Source organism: Phocoena sinus, chromosome 15 (assembly GCF_008692025.1).
Source record: "Phocoena sinus isolate mPhoSin1 chromosome 15, mPhoSin1.pri, whole genome shotgun sequence".
Lineage (NCBI taxonomy): Eukaryota > Metazoa > Chordata > Mammalia > Artiodactyla > Phocoenidae > Phocoena > Phocoena sinus.
In genome coordinates this window covers 59222047-59240310 of record NC_045777.1, presented here as the reverse complement: position 1 = coordinate 59240310, position 18264 = coordinate 59222047, and the positions used below count along the sequence as shown (strand labels likewise).

Sequence of the window (18264 nt, the reverse complement as noted above, 5' to 3'; positions counted from 1 at the left end):
TGCACGGTTTTCTTTCAGATTCCTGACTCTGAAAGGAGAAGGAATCCAGAGTTGTGGGCAGAGACCAGAGTCTCTAGGAGGAAGAGATGGAGGAAGTGAAAACCGTTGAGCGAAGCTGCCCAAGTCAAAAGAACAGGGACTCTGGAGCAGCACTAGGTTTAAAATCCTCACAAGCTGTATGACTTTGGGCAAGTGACTTAACCTCTCTGTGTCTCTTCTTTGTCTGTACAATGGGATGCTGCTAGTTCAACCTTGCAGATTGTTGTTAGTGGGGGCGGGGGGGGGCAGGCGGGGAGGTTTGACTGAATGAGTTGATATTCAGCGAGTGCTTTGCCCTGTACCCGTACAGTTTTTTTTTTAAATAAATAAATAAATACATTTATTTATTTATTTATTTATTTATTTTTGGCTGTGTTGGGTCTTCGTTGCTGTGCGCAGGCTTTCTCTAGTTGCGACGAGCAGGGGCTACTCTTTGTTGTGGTGCGCGGGCTTCTCATTGTGGTGGCTTCTCTTGTTGCGGAGCACGGGCTCTAGGTGCGAGGGCTTCGGTAGCTGTGACTCAAAGTCTCTAGAGCGCAGGCTCGGTAGTTGTGGTGCACGGGCTTAGTTGCTCCACGGCATGTGGGATCTTCCCCGGGCCAGGGCTCGAACCTGTGTCTCCTGCATTGGCAGGCGGATTCTTAACCACTGCGCCACCAGGGAAGCCCCCAGTTTGTTTTTAATTGAGATATATTTGACATATGACATTATGTGAGTTTAAGGCCTCGAACATATTAGTTTGATACATTTATATCGCAATACGGTTGCCATTGTAGCATTAGCTAACACCTCTCTCGCATCGTATAATTATCATCTAGTGTTGGGAAAAATTCAATCTAGTTTCTTAGCAAGTTCAATGTTTACGATACCATTTTGTTGTCTATAATCACTGTACTGTGTATTAGGTCTCCAGGACTCATTTCTCTCCTAGTTGCAAGTATACAGTTTTCTAGTAACATTACGATCTATTCTTTGAAGTCCCGGGGAAATCTCTCCTTTGTAAATTGCCCCCAGTGACTCCCCACACAATAACCATTCCTTTCTAACCAGAGCTCTCCTTGGTACATTTCTTGTGTTTTTGCACGTGCATCTCATTTCCCTTCAAGAATTTTAGCTCCTCCAGGCCAGCCCTGTCAGATGTAGTTTTCTGCTTTTCCTCAAAGCATTTAGTAGCCCCCCAGAACACATCGAGGGCCCCCAGGCAGCTGTAAGCTGAAGGGCTGTTTGAATCTTCAGCCCTATGGGGGTTTCTGCACTCAGCCAGTGAAGATGTTTGAGCTGGAGGATGGGAAGGTGAAATTACTGGTTTCAAAATATAAAAGAAAATGGCCCAAGTCTAAAAGCCTGATTAGGGAATTCCCCAGTGGTCCAGTGGTTAGGACTCAGTGCTTTCAATGCCAAGGGCCCGGGTTCAATCCCTGGTCAGGGAACTAAGATCCCACAAGCCACGTGGCATGGCCAAAAAAAGACAAAGCATAATTAATTATTTCCATAAGACATGTGTCAACCAGTCAAGTGGGTCTTAATTCAACTTTAACAAAATTACATCTAACTGTTAATTGAGGGATGAACGAACAAACAAATGTGGCTTATCCATTTGATGACACAATATTCAACTATAAAAAGGAATGAAATACTGACACACACTACAGCATGGCTGAACCTTGAAAGCATGGTCTCACTGAAAGAAGCCAGACACGACAGGCCACGTATTGAATGATTCCATTTCTATGAAATGACCCAAAGAGGTAAATCCGTGGAGACAGAAAGCAGAGCAGTGGTGACCAGGGACTGGGGTGACAGGAATGAGGAATGACTGCTTATGGGGGGTGGGATTATCTCTTATGGTGATGAAAATGTTCTAAAATTGATTCTGGTGTTGGTTGCACAAGTCTGCGAATATACTAAAAACCATTGAATTGTGTACTTTAAATGGGAAAATTGTGTGATATATTATCTCAATAAAGTGGTTTATAAAAAAGCACACTTATTGTGGGAAGCAGGTGCATAAGAGGAGGGGCTGGTCCACGAGGCCTGCAGGGGCCTGATGGAGGTGGTGGCTGAGGAACTCTGCTGCCTGGAGCCTAAACACCAAAGGGTGCAGGTAGATGTGGGGCTTGGGATCACGTGTGAGAGGACCCCTGGCCTCCCAGAAGACTTGCGCCCCCTCTCTGCTGGTGGTCCTAATGTGTGCAGGAGGGAGGCCTTGGGCCTGAAGGATTGAAACACCCCTCAGCTGCTGAGAGCCGTTTCCGAGGCTGGGCTGGCCCTTCTCTTTGCTTCGCCCACCATGAGTGCTGGGAAAGACAAGCCCAAAATCAGACCTCAGAACTCGATAGTGGTGACGATTACACAATGCTGTGAATGTATTCAATGCCACCAATCGCCGCTTTAAAATGGTTAAAATGGTAAATTTTATATCTATTAGACCACACACACAAAAAGGCAAACCATGCTATGTTGCCTTCTGCCCTGAGAGCTTCATTTCCAAGGCTTGAAGAGGCAAACCTTTTTTTTTTCCCCCTAGACTGAAAAGGGATTTTTCCCCCTCACTGGTCAGAAGCCCCTCCCTCCCTCCCCGTGCTAAGAACTTTATTGGAGGCTCCTGACTGGCTGGGTCCTCGCCCTGGAAGCCACCTCCGCCCCTTCCCATCCCCAACTCCTGTGCTGGGAGTGTGAATTGAAGCTGAGCCCTTCGCTTCGGGAAAGAAGGTTCCTTTCTGGGCTGCTCTGAGCCGCTCTGGAGAGAGAGGCTGGCTGTGTCTCCCTCGGGCCAGCGGCAGTGCCAGCGCCCATGGGGCTCCTTGGTCTGGTCCTGCTCTGGGTGCTGACGGCCGCGACTTCAGGGAGTAAGTAAAGCTGCTGCAACCCTATTCCTTCCGGGGTGGAATGGCGGCAGCCCAGATGCACTGGGGACAGTGTTTTTATAGCCAAATGTATGTTTACCTGTCCTGCTTCTGCCTCCCTTGGTTTTGCCTTTCATGGGGCAAAGGAGGGAGAGATTACAGGTGGATCCCTCATCTCTCACTCCCAACTTTCACCAACATCCTCTGGAAACTGAGACCAGATCTGAAATCCTGAGTAAGAAAATGCTGACTTCCAGGCTCCTGAGCCTGGGTGCAGGGATGCTTAGCTGTCTGCAGGGATACTAATACTCCGATGCAGGGTAACAATGTGGAATGAACTTTAATTTGTTGTCTATTTACTGCAGGAAGGTACAGGACAGTGCTATCCATTAAAAATACAATGCAAACCAATATGTAATTTAAAATTTTGAAGCAGCCACACTTAAAAAGTGTAAAAAAAAAAAAAGCAAGTGAAATTAATTTAATAATTATTGTACTTAACCCAATATATCTAACATATCATTAGAAAATGTAATCGATATAAAAAGTATTAACAAGATATATTTCCTGTTCCTTGAAACCCAGTGTGTACTTTATACTTAGAACATATTTCAATTTGGATGCCAAATTTTCATTGCAAATACTTGATCTCTTTTTAGATTTCTTAAAATTTCAAGTTGAAAAAGTACTTTTGTATACTAAGTTGTTTCAAACATACTTAAAAGTTTTCCAATAATTGACTTGAGCACGGTTTTTCATTTAAATTTAATTAAAGATTTCTTCATAACGCCAGCCACATTTCACATGTGGCTGGTGGCTACTGTCCCAGACAGTGCAGGTCCGATCACAGCTGTTTTACTCACTGTATTTTCACCTATTTGCCTCTCACACAGCTGGTGTTTAGTGAATCTTGTGCTGGCTGGATATATAAATGAACGGGGATCACAACTGACATCTGAGAAAGCTGAAATGAGACTTGATTTCATTTCTGAAATGAGATGACATCAATTTCAATCCATTTCAGATCTCTCCCTAGAGGTGATGGAAAGATTTATTACCTCCCAGCACTCATTGTTTTCCCCTTCTTGGTTGATTTATTTAGTAGGATCATCCAATGGTCTTTGTTTGTCTGAAACCTTTTTTAAACTTTAGATATGTCTTTTTAAGTGCTTGAGAAATGGAAGGGAAACAGACTTGGTTCAAGCAGAATGCTCTGAGAACACACTTTACTCCTGGGAGCTTGTGTTGGACCTGGGCTTGTAGGCATCACTGCCCTCGCATAGCAGGGCGGAAAAGCAGATGTAGAGGTTCGGTGGAGCAAAGAAGCCAGAATGCTGGGTCTGTGCACAACTGGGAGTTTAAAGATTATGCACACACATGTTCAATCTGACGCCCAGGGTCCAAGTGATCAGAGTTGAAAGAAAGTTGAAAGGGAGACTGATTGACTGAAATGTCTTTGAAATGTGATTTTTCTATTGATATTCTACTTTAATGCAAAGAGCATTTTGTTGGATGAGCCAAAACATTCAGGGGGGAAGAAACCCCTGCCAAATACCCTAACATGTTCTATTATTTCAAAGGGTTTAAATGGAATGGTATAAAATGCATTTTCCCCCCATTCTGGGCAAGTGTATTTTTCTTAAGGGATTAAACAGGGTGGTATGTGTAATGATTACCAGTTGAGGCACAGTGGGGTGGTTTTGAGGATAGAAATGGTATTATTGGAACGTCATTGTATGAAAATGCCTGCAGATGGACCCCTGGCTAAGGCTGTTCTGGAAGGCTATGGATGATGCCCAGAAAATGCCCAGGCGTGTGGTTGGAAGGAAGGACAAATGAGGAGTTGACAGTAGGTGGAAATGGGGAGGCTTTCAGGTGACGTTGGGACAGGCAGATGGAGAGATGCTGACCCTCCCCAGGCAGGTGGTCTGAGGATGCCCTGCAGAGTGTCCTCAGCAGCCTGAGGAGGTCCCTGGCCGTTCTGTTCATACTCTGGTTGTTCTGCAGCTTAGATGGTGGCTAAATGAGGTGTTACGAGATCTGCTGGGGAGCCAAACTAGATAACCGTCCTTTACTGCTGTAGCCTCTGGGTCTTGCCTTTGTTGGTTCACCTGTTCCTTTATTCACTCACTCATTCCTTCATGATAATGTAGTGGTTAAGGCTGTGGACTCAGGGTGCCTGGGTTGAAATGCTGGCTGCCCTCCTAACTGTGTGCTCTCCGTCTCTATGCCTCAGTGTCTTTATCTGTAAAATGGGAGTAATAATTGCCCTTACCTCAGGGGACTCTCAGGAGATTGAAGGCGTTTAATGTATAAATTGGTTGGAACAGTGCTTGGCACACGGTAACTGCTGTGCAAGTGTTAGTTGTATTCATTCATTTAATCATTCCAGTCTGTCCTGGGGATCAGGAGCTGGGGGATACAATTTTGACAAAGGTGACCAAAATAATGAAATCATTAGAGTTTCACAAGCGTTATGAAGAGAATAGGATGCTAAGATAGACTACCAGGTCTGTATCAGAGATAGACACTGAGAGGTGAGGTCAGGGAGAGATGTTTTATTAATTGATTGATTGACTGATTTGCTGTGCTGTGTCTTAGTTGAGGCATGTGGGATCTTTAGTTGTGGCATACGGGATTTAGTTCCCTGACCAGGGATCGAACCCAGGCCCCCTGCATTGGGAGTGCGGGTCTTAGCCACTGGACCACCAGGGAAGTCGCCGGGGAGAGATGTTTATGCTGAGGCCTGAAGGAGCCTAGGATGTGAGAGCAGGTGGAAGAGTGTTGAGGCCAGAAGGAACAGCATGTGCAAAGGCCTTGAGCTGGAGAAGGACCAGCATGGCTGGAGGTCAGGAGTGGGGGTGAGATGTGGCCAGAGGGGCAGACAGAGGCCAGCTCTCATGGGAAGGCTTTTATTATGAGTGCATATGGGTTGGGGTGGGTGGGGTGAGAGACTTAGGGGCTGTTAAGCAGGGAGTGATGTGACTGGATTTAGACTTTTAAAACATGACTGCTGTGGGGGATGAACCGTAGACATGGGGGATAATTAGGAGGCTGCTGCAGTTGTCTAGGTGAGAGAAGATGTGGCTTTGCCTAGAGTGATGATGGTGATGGAGATGGGGAGAGAGAAGGATAGAGGGAGGGAGGGAGGAATGAATAGAGGGGGGGATGGATGGGTAGATGGAGGGAGGGGGGGAGACCTGATGGAATTGGCAGCATTTGCTGGCACATGGGACTTGGGGTGATGATAAGGGAAAAGAGGGGAAGCACACACAACTCCCAGGTACCAGCTCTAGCAATGGGGTGACGGTGATGCCAGTGCCCAAGATGGGGAAGAGCAGGGTGGGGACGGGGCAGGGAGTCACTCCCAGCCCCATGAGAGAGAGGAGAGCTGGAATTATCTCTTTTTGTCCCCTTGGCCCCCGGACCCTTAAATGTCCTATTTCAAGAGCAGGTCAGCAGCCCACGGGGTGGGGCTGTCGCGTGCCTCCTCCTGGCCTTGCCCTGCTTCCATCTGATTTGTGGTTTCAGAAATTCCAGACTCGCCGGTGGAGCAGGCGGCCTCTTGCATGACTTCATGCTCAGGTGAGCGAGTCTCTCCGGAGACCTTATTACACTTCTGGTGACGCTGAACCTGAGACAGGGCCGGTAGGTGGTTGGGGAGGCGAAGCTGACCACTGCCAGGTGTGATGAGGGACAACCCCAGAGGGCCTTGGCCACATTCCCAGGGAGGCCATTTGGGAGGAGCAAGACCCGTTCTGCAAAGGCCACCAAGTCACCAGCATTTAGAGAAGCAAATAGCACCCTCAGCTTAAAACGGCCTTAAGCCATCCCAGCCCTAAGGCCACTGGGCTTTTTCCTCATACCTCGTGGTCTCCAGGTGGAGTAAAAGACTTCAGCCAAGTGATTCTATTTGCATCTTGGGGTAGAGTAGATTAGAGAAACTTGGGGCAAATTGTTTGGAAAGAAGCATTTTGGGAATGTGAGATGTGGTTATATTTGAGCACAAAGAAATTAACATGAATATGTTAAGTCAATTCCAAGCCCAGGAAAAGGGGGAGGTGTCATAATTAATAATTTAATAGTATTTTGCAATTGGCCCGCTGGTCTAAAGAGAAGGTTCAAGAATCATAGACTCTGATAAACCATAATGGAAAAGAATATGTAAAAACGTCTATATGTGTATAACCAAGTCACTTTGCTGTACAGCAGAGATTGGCACATTGTAAATCAACTAGATTTCAATTAAAAAAATAAATAAGAAAGAAAGAAAGAATCACAGACTGCTCCCTAGATCTGATCTTCCCCAGAGCACCTACTTCACCTCCCCACTACCTCCAATACCTCCAGACTGGCCAGCCCTACGGCTCTGTTTTCTGTAAAGATCAGGATAATCTCTCCAACCCACCTCCTGCCCCCACTGATAACCACCAAGGCAGTAGGTGAGGAATCAGACTGCCAAGGTTTGGATCTCAGCTGTGCAACCTTGGGTAAGTTAGTTAGCCTCTCTGAGCCTTGGTTTCCAACTCTGTAAAATGGAGAAAATAAGAGTGCCCACCTCAAAGTTGTTATGAGGCTTCCATAAGTTAATATAAAATAGATCAGTGGTTCTCAACAAGGATGATTGTATCTCCCAGGGACATTTTGCAAATTCTGGAGACATTTTTGCTTGTCACAACTGGGGTGTGCTACTGGCATCCAGTGGGTAGAGGCTGGAGATGCTGCTAAACATCCTACAGTGCACAACAGAATTATACGGCCCAAAATATTAATACTGCCGAGGCTGAAAAACCCTGATGTGTATATAAAGCTCTTAGAAGAGGGCCTAGAACATGAAACACTGGGTAACATTTATTAAGCACTTATTGTTATTATCTTTATTTTCTCCTTCACTCTCTTGGGGTCTGCAGCCACCCAGCCTTCCCCTGAGCTGGGAGCAGGCAGCTCATAGACCAAAGGAGAGAGGGAGGTGGCAGTAAGGATGGCTAAGTAGTCCAGGTGGAGTTGAGTCTCAAAAGGTTTCGGATTGTCAAGGTGACACTGCGTCCTCTGCCCTCCAGGTTCAGCTGATCCCCACCTCCCCCTGGGCACCAGATACACCTATCACTTTTCCACCAACACCAGCACCAGCCTGCAGGGGGCCCGGGAGGAAGGGAGTGGCCTTGGTCTCCAAGGCTTGGTCACCCTTGATGTGCTTGGCCCCTGCCAGATGGCTTTACGGGTGAGTATCTTTGGGTAACCAGGAGGTCATGTTGACATGGGGGACGGCCAAGGGGAAGCCACAGTCCCCTGAAATTTCCCATTTGTCTGATAAATGGAGAGGAGCTTTCTGAGGAAGCTCAAATTCAGCGAGTGAGGGCTCTAGAGTAACGTGGGAACATGGTGCCATTTTGGTTGTAGGAGGTACCATGGTAGGTCCAGTGCGGGGAGGAGCAGGGGTTAAAGAAGGAGTGAAGGGTATTTCTTGGAGCAAGTAGAGCCACAGGATGGGGACAGGCTGTGTCCTTGGGAGGACTGAGGGTCACAACTGGGGAAGCTGCAAGTCCCAGGGGTGAGCAAAGTCAAAGCAAGTTAAGGTCTTGTAGACAAAGGAGCAGACTAGGGTGGACACCAAAGACTTGGTTGGGGCCTCCAGGCCTCCCCTGGGTTCCTTTGTATAGGCACACCTCAGAGATATTACAGGTTCGGTTCCAGGCCACTGAAATGAAGCAAATATTGAAATAAGGCAAGTTACACAAGTTTTTGGGTTTCCCAGTGCATATCAGAGCTATGTTCACACTATACTGTAGTCTGTTAAGTATGCAATAGCATGATGTCTAAAGAAAGTACATGCCTTAAATAAAAAGTATCTTATTGCTAAAAAATGCTAATTATCATCTGAGCCATCAGTGAGTTTTACTATCTAATAGTAACATTAAAGATCACTTACACAGCTCATGCTAACAAAATAATAATGAAAAGGTTTGAAATCTTTTTAAAATTACTAAAATGTGACACAGAGACAAAATGAGCAAATGTTCTTGGAAGAATTGTGTTGATAGATTTGCTTGATGCAACCTTCAGTTTGTACAATAAAAAATGCAATATTGGGCTTCCCTGGTGGCGCAGTGGTTGAGAGTCCACCTGCCAATGCAGGGGACACGGGTTCGTGCCCCAGTCCGGGAAGATCCCACATGCCGTGGAGCGGCTAAGCCCGTGAGCCATGGCCGCTGAGCCTGTGCGTCTGGAGCCTGTGCTCCGCCACAGGAGAGGCCACAACAGTGAGAGGCCCACGTACTGCAAAAAAAAAAAAAAAAAAAGCAATATCTGGGAAGCATGATAAAATGAGGTATGCCTATACTGGGCAGTGGTGGTGTTAGTACTGGCTTCAGTCAAGGTGGAATTATGAGGTAGATTCTCTTGGTGGTTGTAGGTTTCTTTTTCATCAAGATTTTCCTGAAGCTCCTCCATGTTCTTGCAAGTGGAAATGCCTGCCCATTCTTCTCTGTCCCCTTTCTGATGACTCTCACGTGTTTCCTGGACAAAGCCTCCCACCCTGCCTAAATGGTCTCTTAGTTTTCATTAAAGTCTTATGTCCTACTTGGGAAGCGTTTTTGAACTGGCTGGAGCACTTGCTGACAAGAGTTTCTCAAAACTGCTTTGGGGGATTCCCTGGCTGTCCAGTGGTTAGGACTTGGTGCTTTCATTGCCAGGGCTGGTTGGGGAACTGAGATCCTGCAAGCCAGGCGGCGGCAAAGAAACAAACAAAAAACAAAACCCAAACTCTTTTGTTATGTTTCATGTAGACCTCCGGATGGGGTCTTTTATGGGGTGGCTCTGAGCTGCCTCTGAATTCTTAAACTACCCAAAATGTTAGTCCTGGTCAGAGCTGCCACTTTACTAGTCTTTGCTGTCCTTTAATGTCTATCAAAACAGTAGTAGTTGTTTTTTCTGCAGGGCCAGTTTTCACAAGGCAAATTGTGTACTGTGGTTTTATTTGCTTGTTTGCTTTGTTTTTAGCATTAATAAAATTGATAATGTCTAATGTTGGCAAGGGTAGAAAGAATTGGCTCATTTCAAAGATTTGTGGCACAGGGACTTCCCTGGCAGTCCAGTGGTTAGGACTCTGCGCTTCCACTGCAGGGAGCGCGGGTCCAATCCCTGGTCGGGGTATTAAGATCCCACAAGCCACGTGGCGCAGCCAAAACAAAAAACAAAAAAATCTATTTGTGGCATAAATGGAAAATTTACAGCCACTCAGGATGCAATCAATTAAATATATTTTTGAGGGAAAAGGGTGAAAATAAGTATTGAGAACAATGAATTTCACTGATTAAACACTCCTCTGTAGCCACCCCCAGATCAAGACACCCCCATAACCGCCCTCATTCTCTCTTCCAGTCACTTCTGCCAAAGGCTCTCCTGAGTTCTAGCACCATAGATTAGTTTTGCCTGTCTTTGAACTTCTCTTTAAATATTTATTTATTTATTTAGGCTGCGGCGGGGTCTTAATTGCGGCATGAGGGCTTCTTAGTTACGGCATGTGGGCTCCTAGTTTCAGTATGCAGGCTTCTTAGTTATGGCACGTGTGATCCAGTTCCCCGACCAGGGATCGAACCTGGGCCCCCTGCATTGGGAGCTCAGAGTCCTACTCACTGGACCACCTGGCAAGTCCCTGAACTTCTCTTTAATGGAATCATACAGGATGTTCTCTTTTGTGCCTGGCTTCTTTTTATTTTGATTAAAAAAAAATTTTTTTTATTGTGGTAAAATGTACATAACATAAACTTTACCATTTCAAGTGTACAATTCAGTAGCAATAAGTATATTCCTAATGTTGTGTAACCATCACCACTCTCCATATCCAGAACATTTCATCATCCTGAACAGAAGCGCTGTACCCCTTAAACACTAACTCCCCTTTTCTCCTTCTCACAGCCCCAGGTAACCTCTATTCTACTTTCTGTCCCTATGAATTTGCCGATTCCAGGTGTCTCATGTAAGTGCAGTCACTTATCACAAACAACTCACGGTCAACTTGTGACCTTTTGTGTCTGGCTTCTTTCACCTTTTATAAGGTCTTCAAGGTTCATCCATATTGTAGCATGTAGCAGAACGTCGTTACCCCCCCCTTTTTTTTTTTAATATGATACTTTCCAGCTTTGCTTCTTTTTAAATATTTATTTATTTATTTTGGCCACGCTGGGTCTTTGTTGCAGCACGCGGGCTTCTTCGTTGTGGCATGTGAACTCTTAGTAGCGGCATGCATGTGGGATCTAGTTCCCTGACCAGGGATGGAACCTGGGCCCCCTGAATTGGGAGTGTGGAGTCTTAACCACTGGACCACCAGGGAAGTTGCCCCCACCTTTATTTTTAGAATATGTTGGTGTTGTATTTTAATTCAAAGTGTATATTTTTATTTTTAAAAATTTTTTGGCCACACCACACGGTATGTAGGATCTTAGTTCCCCGACCAGGGATCGAACCCATGACCCTGCATTGGGAGCAGGGAGTCTTGACCGCTGGACTGCCAGGGAAGTCCCCAGGACTTCATTCCCTTTTAAAAAATTAGGTTTTGTTTTTTTATTGTAAAAACCCTATAAAGTTTACCTTTTTTTCATATTTATTTATTTGGTTGCGTCGGGTCTTAGTTGTGGCAGGCAAGCTCCTTAGTTGTGGCTCACAGGCTCCTTATTTCAGCTCTCTGACTTCTTAGTTGTAGCACATGGGCTTCTTAGTTGCAGCACATGGGCTCCTTAGTTGTGGCAGGTGAGCTCCTTAGTTGTGGCTTGAGGGCTCCTTAGTTGTGGCTTGCTGTCTCCTTAGTTGCGGCACGCAGGCTCCTTAGTTGCGGCATGCGAACTCTTAGCAGCATGCATGTGGGATCTAGTTCCTGGATCAGGGATAGAACCCGGGCCCCCTGCATTGGGAGCGTGGAGTCTTAACCACTGCACCACCAGGGAAATCCCAATTTACCCTTTTTTTTTTTGCGGTACGCGGGCCTCTCACTGTTGTGGCCTCTCCCGTTGCGGAGCACAGGCTCCGGACACGCAGGCTCAGCAGCCATGGCTCACGGGCCCAGCCGCTCTGTGGCGTGTGGGATCTTCCCGGACCGGGGCACGAACCCATGTCTCCTGCATCGGCAGGCAGACTCTCAATCACTGCGCCACCAGGGAAGCCCCAGTTTACCCTTTTAAAGTGGGCAGTTCAGTAGTTTTTTTTAAAAAAAAATCTCTCTCCTGTCTCTACTAAACTTTTAAAACATATGCTTTAAAAATACTGTTATCATGGATAGCTTTCAAGCAAGTGGTCAGACATAAGCGGTATTGGTAATGTGGCCGAGGGATTCATTGTCCTGGACCACATCTCACTGTCAAGTGGAACTGTATTTCACCCTAAGATTTCAAGCCTGGGTTACTGGGGAGGTGACAGACCCTCTGTCGGGGGAGGGGAGCTGGTGTTGAGGAGACAGGGGAATTAGGTTTTAGACAAGATGAATGAGGACTAGTTACTTTGAAAAAGTGAAATCACGGGGCGGTGAAACCATGTGATACTATAACGGTGGATACATGTCATCATACATTTGTCCAAACCCATAGAATGCATGACACCAAGGAACCCATATGTATACTACGGACTCTGGGTGATAATGACATGTCAGTGTAAGTTCATCAGTTGTAACAAATGTTCCACGCTGGTGGGGATGTTGATAATGGGGAGGCTGTGCATATTTGGGGGCAGGGAGTATACGGGAAATCTCTGTACCTTCCCCGCAATGTTGCTATGAACCTAAAACTGCTCTAAAAATACTCTAATTTTTAAAAAAATGAAACCAGTCAGGTTAGGGATGCAGGTTTTAGGGGTGATTTTATTCATCTTTAGAGAGCCCATCTTTTGCAATAAGTACACACACACACACTCACCCTCCCAAACACACACGTGCAACCATGGTGGTACTGGGACATCCAAGTCTTTTATTCAAGATGACAACGCTTTTTTTTTGGTTTGCTTTGCAATCCTAACTTAGTTTTGTTTATACCGTGGAGCCATATGAATCTCTCACTCAAAGTTCCAGGGCCTTTTGGGGCAAAACGAGAAGCTAATGAGAACTTTCTGTACATTGAGTGGGGAGCAGAGGTGCCTGGCTATTTAAATTATTTATCCCTAGAGACATCCGGCATCTACCAGCCCGACACTAGACCCTTCCGCTCAAGGGATGGATCTCTCTGCCTAACCCTCCACGTGGGTCATGCTGGGTCCCAGAACTACTTTAGGTGGTGCCGGTGCTGGTGCGGTCCTGGAATTCCCCAGGAGAGGTCACCAGCTCTCCGTGCTTTCTGCTTCAGCTCCAACACTTCCAGGTGACATCCATCCTGCGGTCCAAGGTGGAAGTTCTGAAGGAGTCAGAGAGTTTGAGGTAAGACGCTGGGCCTTGCTCCCGATGGGGCTGGATATGTGAGCCCTGCTCCCTCTTCCAACGGCCGCCGGGCACTGGGTGCACCAAATTATATTGGAAGAACCCGATTCGGGTGACCCTGCTGCAGCAGAAAGAGGCTGTCTCGGACTGAAGTTCAAAGAGGTTCCACCTTTGTTTTGACCGTGTAAACTCCCAGACCAGACCATTGATGAGGACCACTGTGAGCTGTCGTGATGTGGGAGCCTTGAATGAGTCCACATTGCCTCAGGCGGCCTTCCCTTATCTGGTGGAAGGAACTCGCCCCATATTTTCCTGGCTGTCACGCCCAGCATGTCCAGATTTTGTGTCTGCCCAGCACCCTCTGGCCTTCATCCTTAAGAACATTCTGGAAGACACTGGGCACCCATTGAGGTCTGCCCTTCTCCTTCCCCACCCCCGCTGAGATGGGGGTTTTCCTGGAGGACCCATAGCTTCTCCCTTCCCAAGCCAAGCTCCCCTTTGTGACTCAGCCAAGCCTGGAATTCTCCCTGGGCTGTGTTTCCCAGGGCTCCCAGGCAGCCTCAAAGCTCAGTCCAGCCACCAGCCTGAGGACAAGCCCATCTCCACAGATTCCTCTTCCTTTTTTATTGCAAATTCACTTGTTAAAAAAATAAAGCCTTTGTGTGGGCATACAGGGATGGGGGATGCTGCTGTGGGGGCAGATGGAGCCCTACTGAAAAGCTTAGGGTGGTCTTCTCGGAGGGGACAGCCTGGGCTATTGTCCCTGGACGCCTCGTCAGAAATGCGAGTGGGCAGGGCTGTCAGCTCCTGAGAGACCAGACTGACACTAGCTATTCTGGAAGGGGCGGGCGCCATTAGCATTTCTCTAGCCCGAGGCCTGAGGCCCTGGGGGCTGCCTCCAGTGGGGGTAGGGTTGGGGGGCCCAGGCTCCACTGGGAGCTGGAGAGGGGGCGGTAGCCTCCCCGGGAGTTCAATAGGGCCACTTTTATCCCTCAAGATTCTGCTTGCTGGCTAGCTGGTGGGGTTTGGGGTTTTAGCATTTTCCCCTTTATCGTGGGGCATCTCTCTCTTCCACCTCCATCCACTGTCCACAAAGGTGGGCACTCCCCCAGCCCTCATCCCCGACCTGCCCCATCCCCTCCCTCACCAGGCCATACCAGACACTTTTTGTTTATTCAAGCTGGGTTGACACAGGTACATTTCGTCCAAGTGGCCGCAAGGTTGGGAGCAGCTTGGAGCAGAGAGTTGGCTGCCTCCTGTGTTGTTTGAGAAGTAGCTGGAGAGCTGAGCTGAGCAGAGGAGGGAAGCGGGACCATTTGGGGGGATATGGGGGTACCTGGGTGCTTCCCATGGGACTGACCTATGGGGTGGCGCGCAGGAGGGTCAGGGATGTTCTGGCCCTGATGCGGAAGAGGTGGCCTGGGACCTTGGAAGGGTCCCCCTGACGCCCGGTCCCCGCGCAGTGCCGCTCTGGGCCGCGTGCCGCTGCGCTTCGTCCTGCAGGCAGGGCGCGTGTCACGCCTGTGTCCTGGCCACCCCGAGCCGCGCTGGACGCTGAACGTGAAGCGCGCTGTGCTGAGCCTCCTGCAGGGTCGCCCGGGCACCCGCAGCCCCCAGACCGTCGAGGAGGTGAGGTTCGAGCCTGGAGGGGGTGGGTGGTCGAGTGAGGGGGGAGCAGGGGGCTGACTGGGCCCCGCTCGCCCAGGAGGATATCCTGGGCAGGTGTCCCACCATGTACCAGCAACGCGGAACCAGGCTGCACAAGACCAAGGACCTGGCGCAATGCTCCCTGCGCAGGGTGCGCGCCTCCCTGCGCTCCCAGGCCCTGCCCGCAGCGGAGGTGAGTACCGTGCCCGAGACCCTCTTTGCAGTGCCGCCTTCTTTCCCCTCCTCCCTCCTTAGCTCCTCTCCCTCCTTAGCCCCCCTCCCTTTTCTCTTTATTCTCTGCTCCCCCCCCCCCATCTCTCAGCCCTTCTGCCCACCACCCTGCTCCCCTCCCGCTGCTTCTGTCCTTTCCCTTGCCCCCACTTCTCTCATCCTCCTCTCCCTCCACCCCTCACCCTACCCCCTCTTCTCCCCTCCTCTTCCCCTCTCCTCCTCTTGGGTCTGTAGCTCCCTGCAGGTGAAAGTGTTGTGTAAATAGTAAGCAACTGTATAAGGATAAGGGATGATCCCTGCTAACACGATTATACAAAGCGTCAGCATCTAGAGGCCGATGCAGGACTGCAGACTCTGGTGGTGGTATTCATCTTCCAGCTGAGGCTTTATCGTTCCTCTCCTTGGGGTTACTGCTTATTGCACGTTCTTGCTTTTCTTGGCCTTCCACCTCTCTCTATGGGGAGGGGGGTGCTGAAGCTCCAAGGTAGCCCCCAGAGGGCTCCCCCGCAGCGGGCTGCCCCCCAGCCTTGGCCCTGGCTGCTGGTTTCAGGGGCCCCGGGGGGGTGTTCCCTCACTGCCAAGGCCTGGCCTGAGCCTCCGCCTCTTCCCCTCACGGTCCAGGAGGCCTTCCGCCTGACCTGCGTCCAGAGTTTCCAGGCCGGAGTGCTGGGGGAGGCATCCTGCATGGAGCTGGACACCGTGGGGCCCCTCTCCGGGGAGGCGAGTGCTGTGCAGATGTGGACCCTTTCCTCGCTCACCCTGCTGTATGAGGTGCCCCAGGACCCGGCTGTCGCAGGTGAATGAGGGTGGGTACAGAGACCCTTAGTTGAGCCTCACAGCCTCCTCTGGCCAGAGGGGCTCAAGCAAGCCTAGGCTCCATCCCTCTGTCCCTGTCTGGACACTCTTGAACTGTTTCTGAAAGTGACCATCGTCAGGAGAGTGAGCCTCTCTTTCTAGAAGTTTCTCTCGGCTCACATGGCCCAGGCTTGGTCTTGGCCTCCTCCCTGGGTGGTCCTCAGTGGAGATGGAATCTTCTGGTTCCCAGCTTTTGTGGGAGAATCCACCTTACATCTGATGACCTTTCAACCTGACCATTTTGGGGGCAGACTGACTCAGGTTTCCTGATTTTCTAGAAAGTTCCTGCCAACACGTAGCATCCCCTGGAGCTTGGGTCCCTTCTATGATTTCGCACAGAAAGAAACAAGCAAGGCATGCATCTGAGGAAAAGAGTTGTTTGTTTTTGTTCTTGTTTTCCATGGTGGAAAAATGGCTATTTCCCTGAATAATGAAATAAGGGTAGTTAGTTCTTACTGCCGACAGTTTGGAAGGATTTACTGTGGGCCAGTATCTGTGCTGAGGGCTTTATGGGGATTATTTAATTTAATTCTCATCATGACCCCATTAGGAAGTTACTGTTATTATTAGTTGTATTTTTCATTTAAGGAAAACATTTCCAAGAGATAAAATGACTTGTTTGAAGTCACAGAGCTAATGAGAGCTGGGACTTGGACCCCCGGGGTCTTTTCTTTAGCCCTGGTGGGTTGAATCATGTTTGCCTCGGAGGACAGACTCCCTGCCTGCACCACCCTGGGGAGAACCCAGCAGGTGGGGACTGAAGCCCTGCATTCCCAGCATTCCCTCTGGCTCCACAGAGCCCAGGCTGAGATCCCAGGCTGACCTGCCCCCTGAGCCCTCCCTCAGGCACAGACACTGACAGTGACTGGGACATCTAGTGTCAGGACCTGTGGTTCCCCGTTGAGTGGAATGAGCTTTTCATACATACATTTTTTAAACAGCTGTAGTTGAGATGTAATTCATATACTGTGCAACTCATTTATTTAAAGTGAACAATTCAGGGAATTCCCTGGTGGTCCAGTGGTTACAACCGGTGCTTTCACTGCTGGGGTCCTGGGTTTGATCCCTGGTTGGGGAACTAAGATCCCCGTAGCTGTGTGGCGTGGCCAGAAAAAGAAAAAAAAGTCAAGTGAACAATTCAGTGGCTTCTAGTAGAGTCAGAGCTGTGCATCTATCATCACAATCAACTTCACTACGTTTTCATCACCCCAAAAGAAACCTTGCACCCATTTGCTGTCACCTCCTGTTCCCTCAGCTCCTGGCAACCACGAATCTACTCTCTTCATTAGTCCATTCTGGACATTTCATGTAAATAGAATCATATAGTATGTGACTTTTTTTTTTTTTCTTTTTTCGGCTGCACTGTGTGGCATGCAGGATCTTAGTTCCCTGACCAGGGATCAAACCTGTGGCCCCTGCAGTGGAAGCGCCGAGTCTTAACCATTGGACCGCCAGGGAAGTTCCCAGTATGGGGCCTTTTATGACTGGCTTCTTTCACTTCCCAGAATGTTTTCAAGGTTCATGCATATTGTAGCATGTGTCACAGCTGAATAACCCTCCATTGCATGGATGAAGTTTTCATGTTTTCTCTGTCAGTCCCAAGAGGGCTTTGGAGTCAGCTTATTTGGCCATCCCTTACTGATGGGCACATAGGCTGTTGCCCGTCTTTTGCTGTTAGCAGTAACACTGCCATGATTTTCCTTATGCATGTTCCCCTCACCTGTTGCCAGAAACATGCTGAAGGAAGCGTTGGCAGGGTGAGGGCGTGGCTCCCAGGGGTCCTTCTACTCACTCTGGCATGTCCCCCATGCGGTCATCCCTGGCCAGCACTTCCCATCTCAGATCCAGACGATGGAGACTTAACCCCAAGCAGCCTGTTGTACGAATGGGAGGAGACACCGTCCCAGGCTACGGTGGCCATGGTGGCTGCATCAGTGAGGAAGCTGTGCCTGGCTCAGACCACAAGCTTCGAGGTAAGTGGCTTCTCCAGCCACAGGCCAGAATCTGCCTGGGGCCTGGTTCCCTGGGACACCTTCCTCTTCCTACCAGATCCTTTACGGTCTACTTGCTCAGATGTTCAGTATCAGGACTGCTGTGTACTGTCGGGTAGGTTGTGCACTGCACAACTATGCCTGGTTGTGAAAGCAAAGAAGGGGAAGAAATCTAGCTGGTGTGTGCAAGCCTTGGCCTAGTGCAGGTTGGATATGAGCTTAGAGGAGGCCTTTTTCTCCTCTGTCTGTCTTTGGGCAA

The 18264-nt window shown here is 48.8% G+C and overlaps 1 protein-coding gene across 1 annotated transcript in view; it reads left to right on the top strand.

Moving 5' to 3' along the window:
• Positions 1 to 2833: 2833 nt before the first annotated feature.
• Positions 2834 to 18264, top strand: part of LOC116740470 — a 176760-nt gene continuing 161329 nt past the window's right edge. Inside the window, exons 1-7 of the mRNA XM_032606118.1 lie at positions 2834 to 2888; positions 7946 to 8106; positions 13211 to 13281; positions 14745 to 14910; positions 14987 to 15121; positions 15781 to 15955; positions 17842 to 17987. Of these exons, the coding sequence (XP_032462009.1) occupies positions 2834 to 2888; positions 7946 to 8106; positions 13211 to 13281; positions 14745 to 14910; positions 14987 to 15121; positions 15781 to 15955; positions 17842 to 17987 (909 nt within the window). The remainder of the gene's footprint in view (positions 2889 to 7945; positions 8107 to 13210; positions 13282 to 14744; positions 14911 to 14986; positions 15122 to 15780; positions 15956 to 17841; positions 17988 to 18264) is intronic.